Source organism: Dreissena polymorpha, chromosome 9 (genome assembly GCF_020536995.1).
Source record: "Dreissena polymorpha isolate Duluth1 chromosome 9, UMN_Dpol_1.0, whole genome shotgun sequence".
NCBI classification, from domain to species: Eukaryota; Metazoa; Mollusca; class Bivalvia; order Myida; family Dreissenidae; genus Dreissena; species Dreissena polymorpha.
This window is the reverse complement of record NC_068363.1, coordinates 72,435,472-72,453,335: the sequence shown is the minus strand read 5'-3', so window position 1 is coordinate 72,453,335 and position 17,864 is coordinate 72,435,472. Positions and strand designations below refer to the sequence as shown.

Genomic DNA, 17,864 nt, shown 5'->3' with positions numbered 1-17,864 from the left:
ACTCTCCTGTGGGCCCTACAGATTATGGAACAGCAGGCAAGTTTATAGCAGTTATTACGCCATCCAAAGGAACCAAAATTCATTGTGTCAAGCTATCGTTTAATAGTACGCAATTCTTTAAAACAGAAAGTGTTGCGTCGGAAATAAAAGCAGTCTAAGGTGGCAGATTCAAGTTACTCGTACAGGAAGATGCATTATTGTTGCTACCGGCTGCGTCGTTTCCTGCGTGAGCCCCGAACGGGCTCTGTGTTGAATAAAATCATGACCAGCTTTACAAACTCCCTCTTAAACAAAAGCGCTTACCGGTGGTATTCATTTTATTATTCCTAGTTCATATAATCTAGATCACAAATCTGATACCTATTTAACCTACGTTCAATTTAAAAAAAATCAAAATACTGAACAAAATTGATGTGTTTAAATATATTTAATTTTACTACATGTATCATATATATGTTTTAAGTGGGATAATTTCGATTATCATTTGAAAATATTGCTATAGTCAGCAAAAAAAGAAACGTATCAAAGACGGCTATCCCGGGGACTTGGTATTAGCAGCTAGAACGCACGGGTTCCCGACCCGTTGTCCATCCAGCTTGGAGTGTAGTTGCCGTGCTTGGCATCTGCATCTGGAGTGAAAAAATAAAATAACGGACTATTCGACTGTAAATGGATTTGATAAAGCATTTCAAAAAACGATGGCTGACCAGTATACATTTTTAATTTGTAAAATTGAAATTTTTAAACAAGTAAAAGATATTTTGATACAACATACTGGAATTCGATTTGGTTGTTTTAATTTCGTTTTCACCTGAATACGTTCAATGACCGGTATATAAAGTTGCAAATAATGTACACAATTGACGTTTACGGATAAATCGTGCATTTGCTCTGTTTTTATGGTCCCCCAAAAAATTTTGGGGGGAGCATATAGTCGCCGCTTCGGAATTCAATGAAACTTTATGGGAAGCTTGACTACCAAGAGGAGATGTGCATATTATCAGCGTTTTCTGGTCGGATGATTTTTCACAGAGTTATGGCCCTTTGAAAATTTCCATTATCTGTACATATACTGCAATTCTTGTCCGGGCTATTTCTCAGCAACTAATGACCGGAATTCAATGAAACTTTATGGGAAGCTTCACTACCAAGAGGAGATGTGCATATTATCAGCGGGTTCTGGTCGAATGATTTTTCACAGAGTTATGGCCCTTTGAAATTTTCCATTAACTGTACATATAGTGCAATTCTTGTCTGGGCTATTTCTCAGCAATTAATGACCAGAATTCAATGAAACTTTATAGGAAGCTTCACTACCACGAGGAGATGTGCACATTATCAGCGGGTTCTGGTCGTATGATTTTTCACAGAGTTATGGCCCTTTGAAATTTTCCATTCACTGTTCATATAGTGCAATTCTTGTCCGGGCTATTTCTCAGCAACTAATGACCGGAATTCAATAATGAAACTTTATGGGAAGCTTCATTACCAAGAGGAGATGTGCATATTATCAGCGGGTTCTGGTCGGATGATTTTTCACAGAGTTATGACCCTTTGAATTTTTATATAAAAATAGTCTTGTCCCACCCCCCCCCCCCCCCAAATTAATGTGCCCTCAAGACGTTTCCTTTTATCTGAATATATAGTGCAATATTGTGACAAAAAAAAACCTTTGGGGAGCATCACCCGTCTCCGACGATTTCTGGTTTCTATCAACTTTTGTCCGTTGTTATATTTACCACTGCCATACAGAGCACGTTTATCTGCTGCTATAGAGAGCATATGTATTACCTAATCTTTATTTCCGTTTAAAACATGGCTGCCAAGGTATGGGTAAGTTAGTCTTATATGACTTCATTGCGACATAGCAAATAAACGAGACCTCACATGTTTACCCAATCATCACGAAACTTTCTCAGAGCATTTGTTCTTATGATACTAAATTTCCTGGTATAGTTTGAAAATGGTCTGTTAAAGGGGATTTCCAACAGATTTTGACATGTATTGCAGAATGTCAGTAAATGCTTTATATTGATAAATTTAAACATTTGAACTAAAAATCTCCAGTAAAAAAAAAACAAGAATACATTTTTTTAAAGGAAAAAAGTAACCCTCAATAGGGCTCGAAACACTGACCACTGGAGTCCTGGATTAAAAAGCCTCCCGCCTAGACCACTTGACCATTCGCGCTCATATTCAGAGCGGATGTATTGTTTAGCTATATAAGCAATCCTCGTAGTTTCCCAAAATATCGAATCGCGTCGATACGACGCTTTATGTGTTGGACGGCCCCTTGAAAGGGACTGTCAACCACGACGACGAAGAAAAGAAAAGTTTGTAAAATACCGTATTTTTTTACAATTTTGTTTATATTGATTAAAATATAACGACTTGTAGATTACATTACTTGAAAAAAAGTTGTTTAGTTTTCATATTTTCAATATATTTGGAAATAAATTTTACTGGGTATGTATACCAGGTAACAACCAGTTAAAGGGATCTTTTCACGCTTTGGTAAATTGACAAAATTGAAAAAAGTTGTTTCCGATTCGCAAATTTTCGATTTAGTTATGATATTTGTGAGGAAACAGTAATACTGAACATTTACCATTGTCTAATATAGCCATTATATGCATCTTTTGACGATTTTAAAACCTAAAAATTATAAAGCGTTGCAACGCGAAACGATTGAATAATTTGGAGAGTTCTGTTTTTGTCGTTAAATTTTGTGAAACTACGAAGATTGCTTATATAAGGTATAAAATACTTCAAGTATATGTACTCGGCGGAATAGCTCAGTAGGCTAAAGCGTTTTTACTTCAGGACTCTGACAGGACACCAGGGGTCACTGGTTCGAAACCTGGTCCGGGCAATGTTCTTTTCCTTTTTTTAATTTTATTCTTGATTTTTTACTGGAGCTTTTACGATCCAATGTTTACATTTATCGATATAAAGAATTTAATGAATAAGTTAAAAAATGCCAAAATCTGTGAAAAGGCCCCTTTAACTATAAATAACGCCAGTAGATTGATCATCATCGTCACGTTGTAAACCATGCAGGCATGCAAATTGTGCATGCGAAGTGGATTGTATATATCAAATATATACAATCATCAATCTACTTGCGTTATTTACAGTGTATATATCGTTATGTCACCTAATTTCGCGATGTACTTTCGAGTTCACATCGCGAAATTTTATTACCAAATTTACTGAAAATATGAATTTTAATGTAAACTAATAATTGTAAAAATTACGGTATTTTAGAACTTTTCTTTTTTCTTCATTCGTGGTTGACAGTCCCTTTAAATAAATATCTGCGAGGAGGTATTATGATGAACAATTATATGCGTATTAGGCTTCTACTAGTATGTTATTGTTCCAAAATAGTCAACAAAAAACGTTTTTAGCTTACTTATCAAACTTGTTGAGTACACCTGTTCTACTTATGTCTCGACCCACATAAAATCTGTGTTATACGTTGTAAAAGCTAAGTCGGAAGTGACATTTCTTACACAAATATCCCAAATGTAAATCAGATCAGGAAAGTTTGATTGGGTCTCAGGTGAGCGCATTAGGGCATTTGTCCATCTTGTTTTTCGATTGTCGCTGTTCTTTTTTAACCCATTTATGTCTAGGGGACTATCACAGGTGAAGGGCGCGTGGCCAAGTCACTTTAACACTATCAATTTGTCATAAAACAACATTTTTTATCATATTGACCCCCCAAAAAAAAACAAACAAAAAAAATTTCTGATATGTTATATATGAACAAGGTAGATATCTCTTGACACAGGAAAATCACCTTCATCTACATTTTATGCGATTTATTGCCTAAATGGCGGTCGATTTTCGTAAACTATGTACCATTTTGTTGGAAAAGGTTGCCTCGTGACGAAAAATGACCACAAACGGCTACTTGCCGACATAAACTACAAGAAAATACTTCTCGAACTCGTAGAAATGCTAGGTCGGCTGCGATCTGACCGAACGTTCAATGCCGATTTTTACAAGAGTAAAAGTACCGAAATACCACAGCTACCGAACATAATCCGCATTCGTACAATAAACAAATACGAGTTTATCAACTTACAACACAGATTTGTCCTTTTGTTTGCGTTATAACGTCGAAATCGTTGTAAACCGGGAATTGTTTATCGGCAATTTCGAGTCAAGCTCCATGTCGAGTAGACGCTCAATACCGATTACGGTTCCCGGTTTCAGGTTTTCGGTAACTCTGAGGCGCGGAACCAAAAATTGTATAAATAGCGTAAGGTGAAGGACGGATCATCGTACACGATTGAAATAAACATTCAAACATAACGATTATATTAGTGTTTGGTGTGGACAAAAAGACAAATCTGTGTTGTAAGTTGATTAAATCTTATTTTTTTATTGTATTAATGCGTATTATGTTCGGTAGCTGTGGTATTTCGATAGTTTTACTCTTGTTAAATCGGCACTGAACTATCGGTCAGATCGACGCCGACCTAGCATGTCTTCGAGTTCGAGAAGTATTTTCTTGTAGTTTATGTCGGCAAGTAGCCGTTTGTGGTCATTTTTCGTCACGAGGCAACCTTTCCCAACAAAATGGTACATAGTTTACGAAAATCGACCGCCATTTAGGCAATAAATCGCAGAAAATGTAGATGAAGGTGATTTTCCCACAGGTGCAGGGCGCGTGGCCAAGTCACTTTAACACTATCAATTTGTCATAAAACAACATTTTTTTATCATATTGACCCCCCCCCCCCCCCCAAAAAAAAAAATAAAAAAAATTCTGATATGTTATATATGAACAAGGTAGGTATCTCTTGACACAGGAAAATCACCTTCATCTACATTTTATGCGATTTATTGCCTAAATGGCGGTCGATTTTCGTAAACTATGTACCATTTTGTTGGGAAAGGTTGCCTCGTGACGAAAAATGACCACAAACGGCTACTTGCCGACATAAACTACAAGAAAATACTTCTTGAACTCGTAGAAATGCTAGGTCGGCTGCGATCTGACCGAACGTTCAATGCCGATTTTTACAATAGTAAAAGTACCGAAATACCCCAGCTACCGAACATAATCCGCATTCGTACAATAAACAAATACGAGTTTATCAACTTACAACACAGATTTGTCCTTTTGTTTGCGTTATAACGTCGAAATCGTTGTAAATCGGGAATTGTTTATCGGCAATTTCGAGTCAAGCTCCATGTCGATTAGACGCTCAATACCGATTACGGTTCCCGGTTTCAGGTTTTCGGTAACTCTGAGGCGCGGAACCAAAAATTGTATAAATAGCGTAAGGTGAAGGACGGATCATCGTACACGATTGAAATAAACATTCAAACATAACGATTATATTAGTGTTTGGTGTGGACAAAAAGACAAATCTGTGTTGTAAGTTGATTAACTCTTATTTTTTTATTGTATTAATGCGTATTATGTTCGGTAGCTGTGGTATTTCGATAGTTTTACTCTTGTAAAATCGGCACTGAACTATCGGTCAGATCGACGCCGACCTAGCATGCCTTTGAGTTCGAGAAGTATTTTCTTGTAGTTTATGTCGGCAAGTAGCCGTTTGTGGTCATATTTCGTCACGAGGCAACCTTTCCCAACAAAATGGTACATAGTTTACGAAAATCGACCGCCATTTAGGCAATAAATCGCATAAAATGTAGATGAAGGTGATTTTCCTGTGTCAAGAGATACCTACCTTGTTCATATATAACATATCAGAAATTTTTTTTTTAATTTTTTTGGTCAATATGATAAAAAATGTTGTTTTATTACAAATTGATAGTGTAAAAGTGACTTGGTCACGCGCCCTTCACCTGTGGATTTTCCTGTGTCAAGAGATACCAACCTTGTTCATATATAACATATCAGAAAAAAAATATTTATTTTTTTTGGTCAATATGATAAAAAATGTTGTTTTATTACAAATTGATAGTGTAAAAGTGACTTGGCCACGCGCCCTTCACCTGTGGGGACTATCCTCTCCTTCTAAATTGGATCAATTTATTTCCAAAATTAGGGATGTCTAGTATATTTATTTCTTTATTTAGAATATTTCTTACAGAAATTCCTTTAAGCAAACAGCGCAGACCATGGTGAGACGCCGCATCATGCGGCGCCTCATCAGGGTCTACGCTGTTTGACAATGCCTTTTTTCTAGATGCTAGGCATAAATGGGTTAAGGTAGCGCACCCCTAATGATTTCCGCGATTTCTTCGAAGGTTGAAGAGCCTAATATTAGGTGCCGTAGCCTAGTGGTTAAGGCTAGAAAGACTACAAATCTTTTGGGATATTCCCGCGCAGGTTCGAATCCTGCCGACGACTTTTTTGCGACGCGTTTTATTTCTTTTCTAACGTAATTTGATTTAATGTGGAATATAAGCTATGTTTATTGTTAAATATGTTGCAATTTTTATGCACATTCTTCAATTTTTAAAATTAAAACAACGTTTTGGTTTAATTGGGTGATCTACTGCTGAAAATACGAACCATGCATGTTGCATTTCTATTTTTATTTCAAAAAGTAAACGGTTAATCTGTCTATTTCTTGGTATTTTTGCTGTATATAGTGTATCTATAAAAACTAAGTTAAAATATTACTTAAATGATACTATTTTGAATTTTATGACACTTTTTTAACCAACCCAATTTCTACTTGCCTGAAACCACTTACATTTCATGGCGCTCTTCCATACATAACAATTTGTAAAAAATAAATGTCTGTAAAAGAAAACTTATTTCATCTTGTTTAAACTTGAAACACTTTTACTGCATCTGTACACACCAACTGCATGCCTATATTTGGAAATCTGGATGATTTATGGAACTTTCATATACCCCAGGGGCGCACATAAACTGGACAAAAGCCGAGTGTGGGGGTGGTTTTGAAAAAATCAGTATATTTTTTTTTAAAGCATGAAATACTACCTAAAAATTTGCATGTAGTTCAGTGAAATGATGCTGATTAAACAAATAATAGATTAGATTATATTTGGATAGGTGCCCATTACGGGTGCGCTACTTTAAATGGTGTTATCGATCTAATTGTTACGCAAACAGATCGTATATTTCAGATTTATAAAACATCGCAGACACTTTCTGCTGCTAAGAAGCTAAAACTGTAAACTTACATGTTTTCGGGTTAATTGCCCCGTCATTGCCACCGCCACCCATAATTTTCCTGAAAAAAACTAGGAAGTTTCACACATAATCATTGCAGCAGCGTGCTTAAGATAACCGAGAATTGCTTAGTCAATGATATCAGAAAGCTTAACATTTTCCCTGTCATGGTAAAGATACCATTCAAACTCGATTTTTTTTAAATCATAACCAAATTACCTGTAATTAAAATCAATCTTATTTAAATCCTCGTCAAGGTTGCCATTTAAGTAAAACAATTTACACTGATTTTATGCAAATAAATCTATTTAGAAAGCACAAATGTGAAGCATCCAAATCATAAGATCGACTGTTTGCTAAATGGTAATATAAGCTTCTAAATACAAAACATGTAAGTTGTACCCTGTATCCTGCTAGTTGCCAGACATCAGCTAATACAAATCAGACGTATCTGAGGTCATGTTAACAGCATATTTAAAGCGAAACAAAGAAGTACCATGAGTTGTTCACTCGTTCTACTTACTTCATATCATCGTCTCCGTACTTGTCCCTGTACTTGACGAGGTTCTGCTCACGGAGCCTGGCCGCCTTGCTCGCGTGGTCGATAGGCGCGTACTTCACGTCGGACTCAGGAAGGCGGCGACTCGGAGAGACGCGCGGCGCGCTCTTCTCTTTGATCGCCGGCAAGCCGTTCTCCTGGGGCTCATTGCCGCGATAACTGTTGGTGTTGTTTTTTGGACTCTGGTGTCCTCGCAGCCACTCTGCCTTGTTTAGTTCCGGTTCTGATTTCTCCCCGAAGTCCAAGTTAATGTCGAGGTCGTAGTCGGCATCTGAGCCGCCCTTTCCGTTAAACGCCTGCTTGGGCGGGGATCTGTGGGCATTATATGGATAGAATGTTGGACTACAACTTCCATCTAGGCCTCCCGAGCCTCAAGTAACGATGAAGCAGAGTATTGTATCAAAGAGCATCATTAGTATTGGTTGGGTGGCATTGGTTGTAGTGAAAATAGTAGTAGTAGTAGTAGTAGTAGTAGTAGTAGTAGTAGTAGTAGTAGTAGTAGTAGTAGTAGTAGTAGTAGTAGTAGTAGTAGTAGTACGGTAGTTGTAGTAGTAGTAGTAGTAGTAGTAGTAGAAAAAGTAGAAGTAGTAGTAGTAGTAGTAGTAGTAGTAGTAGTAGTAGTAGTAGTAGTAGTAGTAGTAGTAGTAGTGGTAGTAGTAGTAGTAGTAGTAGTTTTTATGTCGATGGTACCCTTTTGGTTTCTCCTATATTACAGACATGTACATGTTCAACATACAGTCAATAATCCAGTTTCCCCTTCCTAGAATATAAAATGTATAAAAAAATGAAATAGTTGAGGATTTCAAACAAAGTATAATTTTAAAATGAAGACTTTTGCATAGGCCTACATCATGATACAAAATAATTACATGTCTAATGCAATAGTTAAATATTACATACACCAATAAACAATCCACATAATAATACAAAATTTTGTGTGATAAAAATAAACACGTGCTTTTATTACATTAAAAAGTGAGAAAAAATATATATCGTTATACGAATAAATAATAATTACGTAAATTTTAAGATTAATTAATTAAATTATAAATAACACGTTCCCGATTTACATTAAATAACAATCAAAGTGAAAGTTAACAAAATGAAAATAAAATAAACTGATGAAATCAAAATATTAAACTCGAGCATACAGGTAAATTATTCGCGATTTCACCAAATCTTTATTTCGTAAGAAATACATTAAATGTCTAGTCAAAAAGCAGACTACACATACAACACTTCAAAAAAATCAAAGTGAAAGTGAACAAAATGAAAATAAAATAAACTAATGAAATCAAAATATGAAACTCGAGCATACAGGTAAATTATTCGTGATTTCATCAAATCTTTATTTCGTAAGAAATGCATTAAATGTCTAGTCAACGAGCAGACTACATATACAACTCGTCGCAATATAAGTATTTTACATTTATCATACTAGCATAGAGAGCATGTAAAGGTGTACGTACAGCAGTATGACACTGATAGGAAATGATTACTGGCACCGATTTCCCTATACACATGTAAGATTTACAAACAAAATAACTAAAATCTTTGCTAAATGCTTCATCATTCAAAGATATATTTTGTAAAAACAAAATGTATTTTATATAAATGGTATTCACATAATAAATGATAGTACAGATGTTGTTGAACTTATTACATACATTTTATTATAACCTTTCTAGTTTAAAATACTTTAGCCAGTAAGTCTTAAAGCAGTTCCCGAAACCTGACCCAGACGATAGCCGGTGGGGTTTATATGGGTGCAGTACACACATGAATAGAATCAGGTCCACCAATACAAGGGGCACCTTAAATAATGAAGAAAATAAACGGTGAAATTGAGTCCGCTGTTATATAACAGGGGTATCGATAAAGAAGAGAGATAGTTCCACTAGAATATGGGTGCATGAGGCTGACGTGTCGGTTTGCCCGTGTCAGCCCAACTGGGCTTGTAAAAGTCGTCGTACCTGGTTCGAACGGGGTCACGTGACTGGCCCCGGTCCTGCGCAACTGAGCCTGAAATACGGAGCGCGTGACATTATCGTTCCCTAAAATAGCACTGATATGCAAAAATGAATGGTTGTGTCCTATGATTGCATTGCAATTCAATGGTGACGTGAAAATGAATAATTAATTTGCAGTTATCTAAAGCCAGAGCTGTATATAATATTAAGTATACATTTGGTCCAATTGTTATGACTGGATTGCACCCAATACATAAAGCACTTATTCTTATTAAGTAAACTTAATAACACGATTTCTGGCCAATAACTTAGTATACGTGTATGTTTACTATGACGTACGCGTTAGAGCGTTGTATCTTTTTTAAGAGCGCAATTTCTGATTATTGCATAGGCATACACGCACTATGTACAGAAACTATTAAAAACATTGATAGCAAGTCGATTCTCTTTGTGTCTAAGGGTTCCACTAAATACCGGTACGTGCAATCCTTGCATTTTATTCAATACATAGTATAGGTCAAATGTAAGCCTTATTTAAGATTTAAATTTCCACAATATACCAATAAATATCTAATACGTTAATGAATAAATTAATGTAATTTATACTGTTTGTCATAAAAATAACACTCGGATAGCATTTGTTAAAGTTTTTAATAACACGTGGTACATCTTGTCAACTATGTAAGGAATGGTCAGAGATCTTTAAACGACCGTTTGTTCGGCCTTATTACTTAAAACCAACAGGTACAGTACAATGCATGAATAAAATCCCGGTGACATACAAGTGACCCTAATGTATTGGTCGTTAAATCTGCTGTTTTGGTTTTCGCAAAGATTACAAAAAACAACAAGATAAGTATTGATGCAAAGCATCAAAGGGAGTCGGGAATTTCAGTGTAAAAGGCACTCAATGAAGTTACATGGAACGGTTTTTTTCTACTGTAAATATTTATATATTGGCCGATTATTTTAAACAAAATAGAATAAGATACTGGTTTAACCATTATCTATGATTTTGTGTTATAACCCCCAAATAACCATTATCTATGAGGTTGTGTTATAACCACCAAATAACCATTATCTATGATTTTGTGTTGTAACCCCCAAATATTGCATAGTTCATTTTATTTACATTGGTTTCCTTTTTTTACTGGCATAAGTGTGCAGTTTTCATTAATGGAACAGAACTGTGTAGGTTTTCAAAAATCTGCTTCATCTTAACATAGAACACAAATAAAATAGTTTGATTCTACTCGGGCTCGAACCTTGGACCTCTCACGTGTGAAGAGAGCGTGTAACCACTACACTACGGAACGGCTTGAACAATCACCTTCTAACTAAGATATTTATAAGCTATTAATAGTCGGTTTAAATGTAAACCTGGAAGTTTAAACGCTGGATAGTGAGCGGGGTTAAAGGTCCATACCAAAGGGCCCATACCACTGGCAAGATACGGGTCAGGCCTGCGGCCTTCTATATGTGGTTCTTAAAAAATGTAGGAAGACTTGATAGTAATGAGAATGGGGTGCTGTGATGGTGCTCCTCATTGATAAGCGGCTGCTTCCTTTATAAAGACTCATTTGTACAATCAATAATACGTGTCGCGCTTCGCGCTCTATAGCGCCTTTATTAGTAACTAGGTGGTTGCTAGGATAGAGGAACAAAGAAGGTATGTTTTTATACAAAACCAGAAAGTTTCACCGGTTCGCGTATTTGCCCAGTCCCTGTGATCTTTTATTATTGCCCAGTCCCTGTGATCAGTTATTAATTAAAAGAATTAGCTTTCCATTATTGGCAATAAGTGTTGTAGTAAATGTAATAGGCACAAATGCAGTACTTATTTACACTAATTTACACAAAAAATCACCACTATACAAGATATTCTGACAACAAAAATATATACATTGATCCATAAAATAAGTTCTCCTCCCATAAGCGAAAAAACGTATTACATACTTGTCGCTGCACTTCAGTGCGACGCCAATCATGAATTGTTTATCTTGTATTTATTTGCTTACCCTTTCTGTTGTTCGACGGAGCGACTGTTTCTTTCTCATTCGAGGCGAGCTTGTCTCCAAGCTGGCTTCTACAAAATGCAATTACAACATAAAACAATGCGTGCGTTACTTTAAACAAAGTCTTCCCGAATTTTGTATTATTTGATACCAATACGTTGATAATTAAATGATTTCTTAAAAAAAAAAGTGAAACATTAAAGTAAACTGTCGAACACGCGTTTCAGTTGTATGTATTCATACTAATATAGGACACACATTAAAAATTGTATTTTTCGCTGCTTGTAAGTATTGGCATACAAAAAACTGCGTTTACCTGAGGAAGTCATCTCCATACTTGGTCCTGTACTTAAGATAGTTCTGTTGCCGCATTTTGTCCGCGCGATCACGGTGATCCACGTTCTTGGGAGGCTCTTCTGGCGCGAACAGTGAGTCTTTGTTTGTCGGAGGTCCATGGTGCGAGCGGCGCTGCTCTTCTCGGCTCTTAATCTCCTCTGTAAATGGGTTCTTCTCGCTCTTGCGAGGTGAGAGGTCCATCTGGAGACGCTGAGGTCGAAACTGCCCGAACGGATCATCTGCGCCTCCCTTTACACCAAGTTTCCTCTGTTGAGGAGGGGAACCAAACTTGCCACGCGGCGTACTGTCGCCTAGCAGCGGATTTGACGTCTCAAAGCCCTGGAACGGGTTCCGCTGAGGCTGGTGGCCGGCTTTGTGCGTTACGTCGGCGATGATCCTGTCGAATTCCGCCAGCGAGTTTCTGGTCAGATCGGCCTGGTAAGTTTCCCGCCATGTTTGCATCTTCTCGCGCGCGAATTTCAGGATCTCCTGATTTTCTGTGCTGTTTACAAACTCGCCATCCGACTTGAAGAAGTCATCCCTGATCGCCTATAAACGCAAATCAACAAGTCCCAACACAAAACAAAAGAGTATTTCTCTATCTAACAATTACTAGGTTGTGCATGCATGTTGTATATGAAACTCGTTTTAATTACTTATTAAACAGCCGTTCGTATGGTGCTGAGCCCAATATCAGATTTTAAGCCTACTACAATATTAAAAACATACTTGATCCGCCGTCTTCCTCTTGCTAGGGTTCCAAACGACGAGGTCCATGATGAGCCCCTTTGTGTCCGCCCCAACTTTCGCTCCCGCCTCGCCGAGTCCCCTTCCGACCTCCACTTTGGGAAGGTTGAACATGGCCTGCCTGAGTGCCTGGGACCCTTCCTGCCACTCGCCCTAGAGGAAAATATGAATCGCGCTCAGGGAAAAATGGGCTTAATGCATGTGCGTAAAGTTTCGTCCCAGATTAGCCTGTGCAGTCCACACAGGCTAATCAGGGACGACACTTTCCGCTTCCGTTGAAATTGTCGTTTATAGGAAGTTTCTTCTACACGAAAATTCAGTTCAGGTGAACTGCACAATGTAATCTGGAACAACACTTCACGCACATGCACTAAGTCCAGTGTCCACTGAGGCTCATATGTATAAAATGTGTTTGTTTGTTTTCATTGTAGTAACGTGTAATACGATAACCAGCACGGAAGACAAATATTATTAATATTGTACTGCCGCTTAACACTCTTCACCGTAAATATAGATATTACATTGCCTCCATTTTCTGAAGATGTTCATGACAACAAGTATACAAACATAGCACAAATACTGCGGACTACACAGGATAATCTGGGACGACACTATACACACATGCATTATGCCCAGTTTTCTCAGAACGCGACTCATATACTAGGAAGCAAGCGTTCGTGAAAAAAATGTTCTCACTTTACTGAGAAACACACACGGTATTACGCCAAATAAAAATCTTCTTTTTATTAAACTGTGCTACTAATTAATTGCTCATTTTATTATTTTAATTTAATATAATCGAAAAATCAAAATAAAGTGTTTCCATACCTTTGTGAAAGTTCCTATTATAACACAGATCTTCGATATGAGATCCTTTATCTCCATGACGTCACTCTGGAAGAGGGGGCTTCCGGTGAGCAGCTCTGCCATCACACAACCGGCAGCCCACATGTCAACCGGCGTGCCGTACTTCTCGACCTGCAGCAGCACTTCCGGAGGCAGGTACCTGGGACAGAGGTTACATGTGGGTTTGTCATAATGCCGCAAGTGACAACAACTGGAATGCTTTGCTTATTTTGCCAATATTCAATGAAATCGTTTTGGTGTATGTTGCACACAAATCATCAATGTTTTGAAAGCATTAAACATGCACTATGCGGTTATCTCGACGACACGAGATAAACCTTTTTGTTATTCTTTTTTTTTATTTGTTAACACTTTGATTACGAAGGTGATGTATAATGCATGTATGTGTGATGACAATTAACTTATTTTCATAATGCCTTCAAACATATTAAAACGTATTCGCATTATAAATAACATAAAAATTTAAGTGTGATAAAAAATAACAGTAATACATCAAACGTTTTACATGAATATAAACAACTTTATAATAATGCAGATTAACATAGCATCGTATTTCCTGATGTAGCAAATTTAACATTTTTCATATTCATGAATTTTGCCCACAGTTGCTTAAACTTTTAAAATGTTTTTTACGCTTCGTGTCTGAATATGCACACAGAAGAACAAAATAATCAACCGACAATTTTAGTCGAAGAGGTGTTTTAATAGAAACATGAAAAATAGCTTAGAAAGGCGTACCTCTACAAATATTTAACTAATTCCCACTCAGAAGCAAAGTGAAAATGGCTATGTGCAAACAGCATAAAACCAGAACAGCCTGCGAGAAATCGCAGTCTGTTCAGGTTTTATGCTGTTTGCTGCTCATCGGTATCTAAGGCTTGGACATAAAGCCTTTAAACTTGAATCTAGTAAGAATGGTGTTTCATTAAATCTAACTTTCTGAGGGACTACACATGCTTCAAAATACGTAAGTAAGCGGTAAATGGTAAACCCATTTATGCATAGCGTCTAGAAAAAAGGCCTTGGCAAACAGCGAAGACCCAGATGAGATGCCGCATGATGCGGCGTCTCATCAGGGTCTGCGCTGTTTGCTTGAAGGAATTTCTGTAAGAAATATTCTAAATATAGAAATAAATATACTAGACATCCCTAATTTTGGAAATAAATTGATCCAATTTAGAAGGGTGGGAGATTCCACTAAGCGGTAAAGGGTTAACGTACGGGTGAAGCTGTCCCGTGTAGTCTGCGATGGTGTTGATGGTGTCGAGGGAGGACCGAGCCAAGGAGAAGTCAGAGATCTTCACTTCCGTCGCGTCTTCGTTGCAGACGAGCAGCTCCGGGCGCAAGTTCCGGTGGATGAACCCTGCATTAAAAATGCCCGAACCTTTGAGAAGGGATTTTCATAGTAACATGCAAATCAAGTGATACAAAATAAACAAGGCTATTGTCAAGCAATATGGTCCCCTACCGGCTCCACCATTGTCAGAAATTCCACCATTTTCAGAAATATTTTTTTGGGTTGCCAAATCAACCACAATTTTTGATGTAGGAACAAAATGAAATGACGTGCATAATGTCCATATTGTCATCTATCCATGTTGCAAGTTTCATGAAAAAATATTAAGAACTTTTAAAGTTATCGCAGGATCCAGAAAAGTGTGACGGACAGACAGACTCACAGACGCACAAAGCGCAAACCATAAGTCCCCTCCGGTGAAACCGGGAGGGGACAATAAGTGTTACTAATAGCTCGATCATATCCATAATACACCACCCGATGATGGTCGCTTAGAATATTTTTGTTTCATTTTTTATCATTTAAAGTATTAGTTTCCATTGCTCTGTTATATGTTTGACTGCAAAGTACGTACAAAGTTCAATAATGCAGAAAATAACACGACTCGTTGCTTAAAACAACCTTGACCGTGTATGTAGGAGAGTCCATGGAACACCTGAAGCATGATTCCCTTGGTCTCGGCCTCGTTGAATGGTTGGTCCCTGTAAGACAAGGGGGCAAACATTGAACGTTTAGCGGGGCTATACAATCCAAAATACACGTGTATTTCAGTAAAACGTGTGTTAAATGTGTATTATTTAACACTAGAAGGTTTGTCAAATGTATTCCAAGTCAGGTCTGCCAACTCAACGGACATTTCAACATATATAGCAATACTTAATATTGTTCTGGCCGTGTGGATTTAAAGCCAGAAATTTTAGAGATCAACACCCCCGCAACAATCATACTATCCAATGAGTGGCTTTCTGGAAAAACTGTGCTTAATGCATGCCCGTAAAGTGTTGTCGAAGATTAGCCTGTGCCGTCCGAAAAGACTAATGAGGGACGACACTTTCTGCGTTTAAGATTTTTTTTATTTAAGTCTGTCTCCAGTTTAGACGGAAAGTGTCGTCCCTGTTTAGCCTATGTCGACTGCACAAGCTTAGATCTGGGAAGACACATCAAACATGCATTAAGCCCGTTTTCCCAGAACAAGGGAATATGCTCTGTAAAACCGACACACATTTAAGCGATACGCCCCATACAACAAACACATTTGGAATGCTAACACCCTCAGACGACGTACCTTCGTTTCATGACACGCTTTACGTTGTCTGGAATATACTCGAAGATCATCAGGAGCTGGTTGGAGTCATTGATGAACTCGACAAACTTCAGGACGTTAGCGTGGTTCAATTTTAAGAAAACCTGGGGAACACGACGATAAGTGAGAGTATTTTTCGTATCATCCATATTTAATGGAACACGAACACGAATTGGTATTACTAAGTTGAACACTTGACTCAAACGGATTAAACATGGTCAATAAGAAACTGAATTGTAAATAATACGCAAAAAATTGATCGTATACTTGAACTAATATCGTTGATTTTCACACAAAAGTGGCGCGATAAAGGAGTTTTTATTGAAATATCTCATGGGTTTGGGGTTTCTAAACGGTGTTTTCAAAACTGCTTCACGTGGTACATATGAGCCTTGTTCTGAGAAAATTGGGCAAAATGCATGTGCGTAAAGTGTCGTCCCAGAATAGCCTGTGCAGTCCGCACAGGCTAATCAGGGACGTCACTTTCCGCTTTCATGGTATTTTTCGTTTAAAGGAAGTCCCTTTTTACCGAAAATCTAGTTTAAGCGGAAAGTGTCGTCCCTGATTAGCCTGTGCGGACTGCACAGGCTAATCTGGGATGACACTTTACGCACATGCAATAAGCCCAGTTTTATCAAAACAAGGCTCATATTGTCAAATATTGCAACCATAAAGTCTCAGTCTATTTACCTGCACTTCTTTGTTGCCCTTACACTCTTCCAGCGTGTAGTAATTCTTCTTCAGTCTGAAACGTTTTGGGCACGGTTTTAATGTATTCTCGTGAAGAGCCTACATACTTTTGTGGTAAATAAAAACGTTAGTGTTGTCAGTCTTAGCCTTTCTTAGAACTATGCCCAGAATATGTCAGTGAGATTTTATCTTATGTCGCACAATACGCTTGACAAATTTTTCAGCAGCATACAATTACATGAAATATATATTGCAATGTTGTGTTGTTTTCAGGCTTAATTTAATGAAAATACCGGTATTCACTGCTCGCGTTTATAAAAAATATGCATAATATCCCTTTTCAGAAAAGCTTTTGCTTGCGTTCCCATTGAAAAAGAAAACAACTCATGTTGCCTACAACGAAAAGACTGTGCTATTTATGAAATATTCAATTCTGATTGCTATTATTATTATATAGGACTTTTACATGGACATTTATCCACATTTGCTAGGAATTATCCAGTCGTGCAATATGAATACAATTCAACGCATGACGTATTACTGATATAATGCATTAATAATTAACCCATTTATGCCTATGCATGATGCGGCGTCTCATCAGGGTCTGCGCTGTTTGCTTAAAGGAATTTCTGTACGAAATATTCTAAATATATAAATAAATATACTAGACATCCCTAATTGTGGAAATAAATTGATCCAATTTAGAAGGATGGGAGTGTCAATTTGGCATAAATGGGTTAAGACGACTTCGTTGTCGCCAGTTGATGGCACGGGTCGTGTTTATTTGACATTGCACGGATACGATTATAAATAATGCAGAAGCAGAATATTTACATAAAACGATAATGACTAATAAAGTCATCATCCAAGTTGTTCAAATAAACATTAAAACGGATCATTCTGTTATTATGGTAGTCTTCTTCTTGATGAACGTTAATAAATGCCAGG

General features: G+C 37.3%; 1 protein-coding gene and 1 long non-coding RNA gene across 2 annotated transcripts; both read right to left on the bottom strand.

The window, feature by feature from the left end:
- Window positions 1-371: 371 nt before the first annotated feature.
- LOC127845574 (uncharacterized) lies at window positions 372-7,754 on the bottom strand. The gene is made up of 3 exons (XR_008033268.1): window positions 7,656-7,754; window positions 7,144-7,193; window positions 372-629 (listed from the first exon to the last, which is right to left on the bottom strand). It is a non-coding gene; the product is annotated as an uncharacterized LOC127845574 (long non-coding RNA).
- Window positions 7,755-7,760: 6 nt separating this feature from the next.
- On the bottom strand, window positions 7,761-16,375 carry LOC127846163 (serine/threonine-protein kinase MAK-like). The gene is made up of 10 exons (XM_052377339.1): window positions 16,209-16,375; window positions 15,545-15,624; window positions 14,848-14,989; window positions 13,588-13,765; window positions 12,742-12,912; window positions 11,993-12,561; window positions 11,680-11,747; window positions 9,665-9,713; window positions 7,873-8,003; window positions 7,761-7,828 (listed from the first exon to the last, which is right to left on the bottom strand). The coding sequence occupies exons 1-10, from the start codon at window positions 16,373-16,375 to the stop codon at window positions 7,761-7,763; spliced, it is 1,623 nt and encodes a 540-aa protein (XP_052233299.1).
- Between the last annotated feature and the right edge of the window lie 1,489 nt (window positions 16,376-17,864).

What these genes read in the sequence shown, in the direction of transcription:
- LOC127846163 (XM_052377339.1), bottom strand. Translation starts at nt 16,375, where the DNA reads ATGGATGATACGAAAAATACTCTCACTTATCGTCGTGTTCCCCAGGTT. An exon ending in AAGCGTGTCATGAAACGAAG is followed by an intron (nt 15,625 to 16,208) that starts GTACGTCGTCTG and finishes CTTGTCTTACAG; the next exon opens with GGACCAACCATTCAACGAGG. An exon ending in TACACGGGACAGCTTCACCC is followed by an intron (nt 13,766 to 14,847) that starts GTACGTTAACCC and finishes CCTCTGTCCCAG; the next exon opens with GTACCTGCCTCCGGAAGTGC.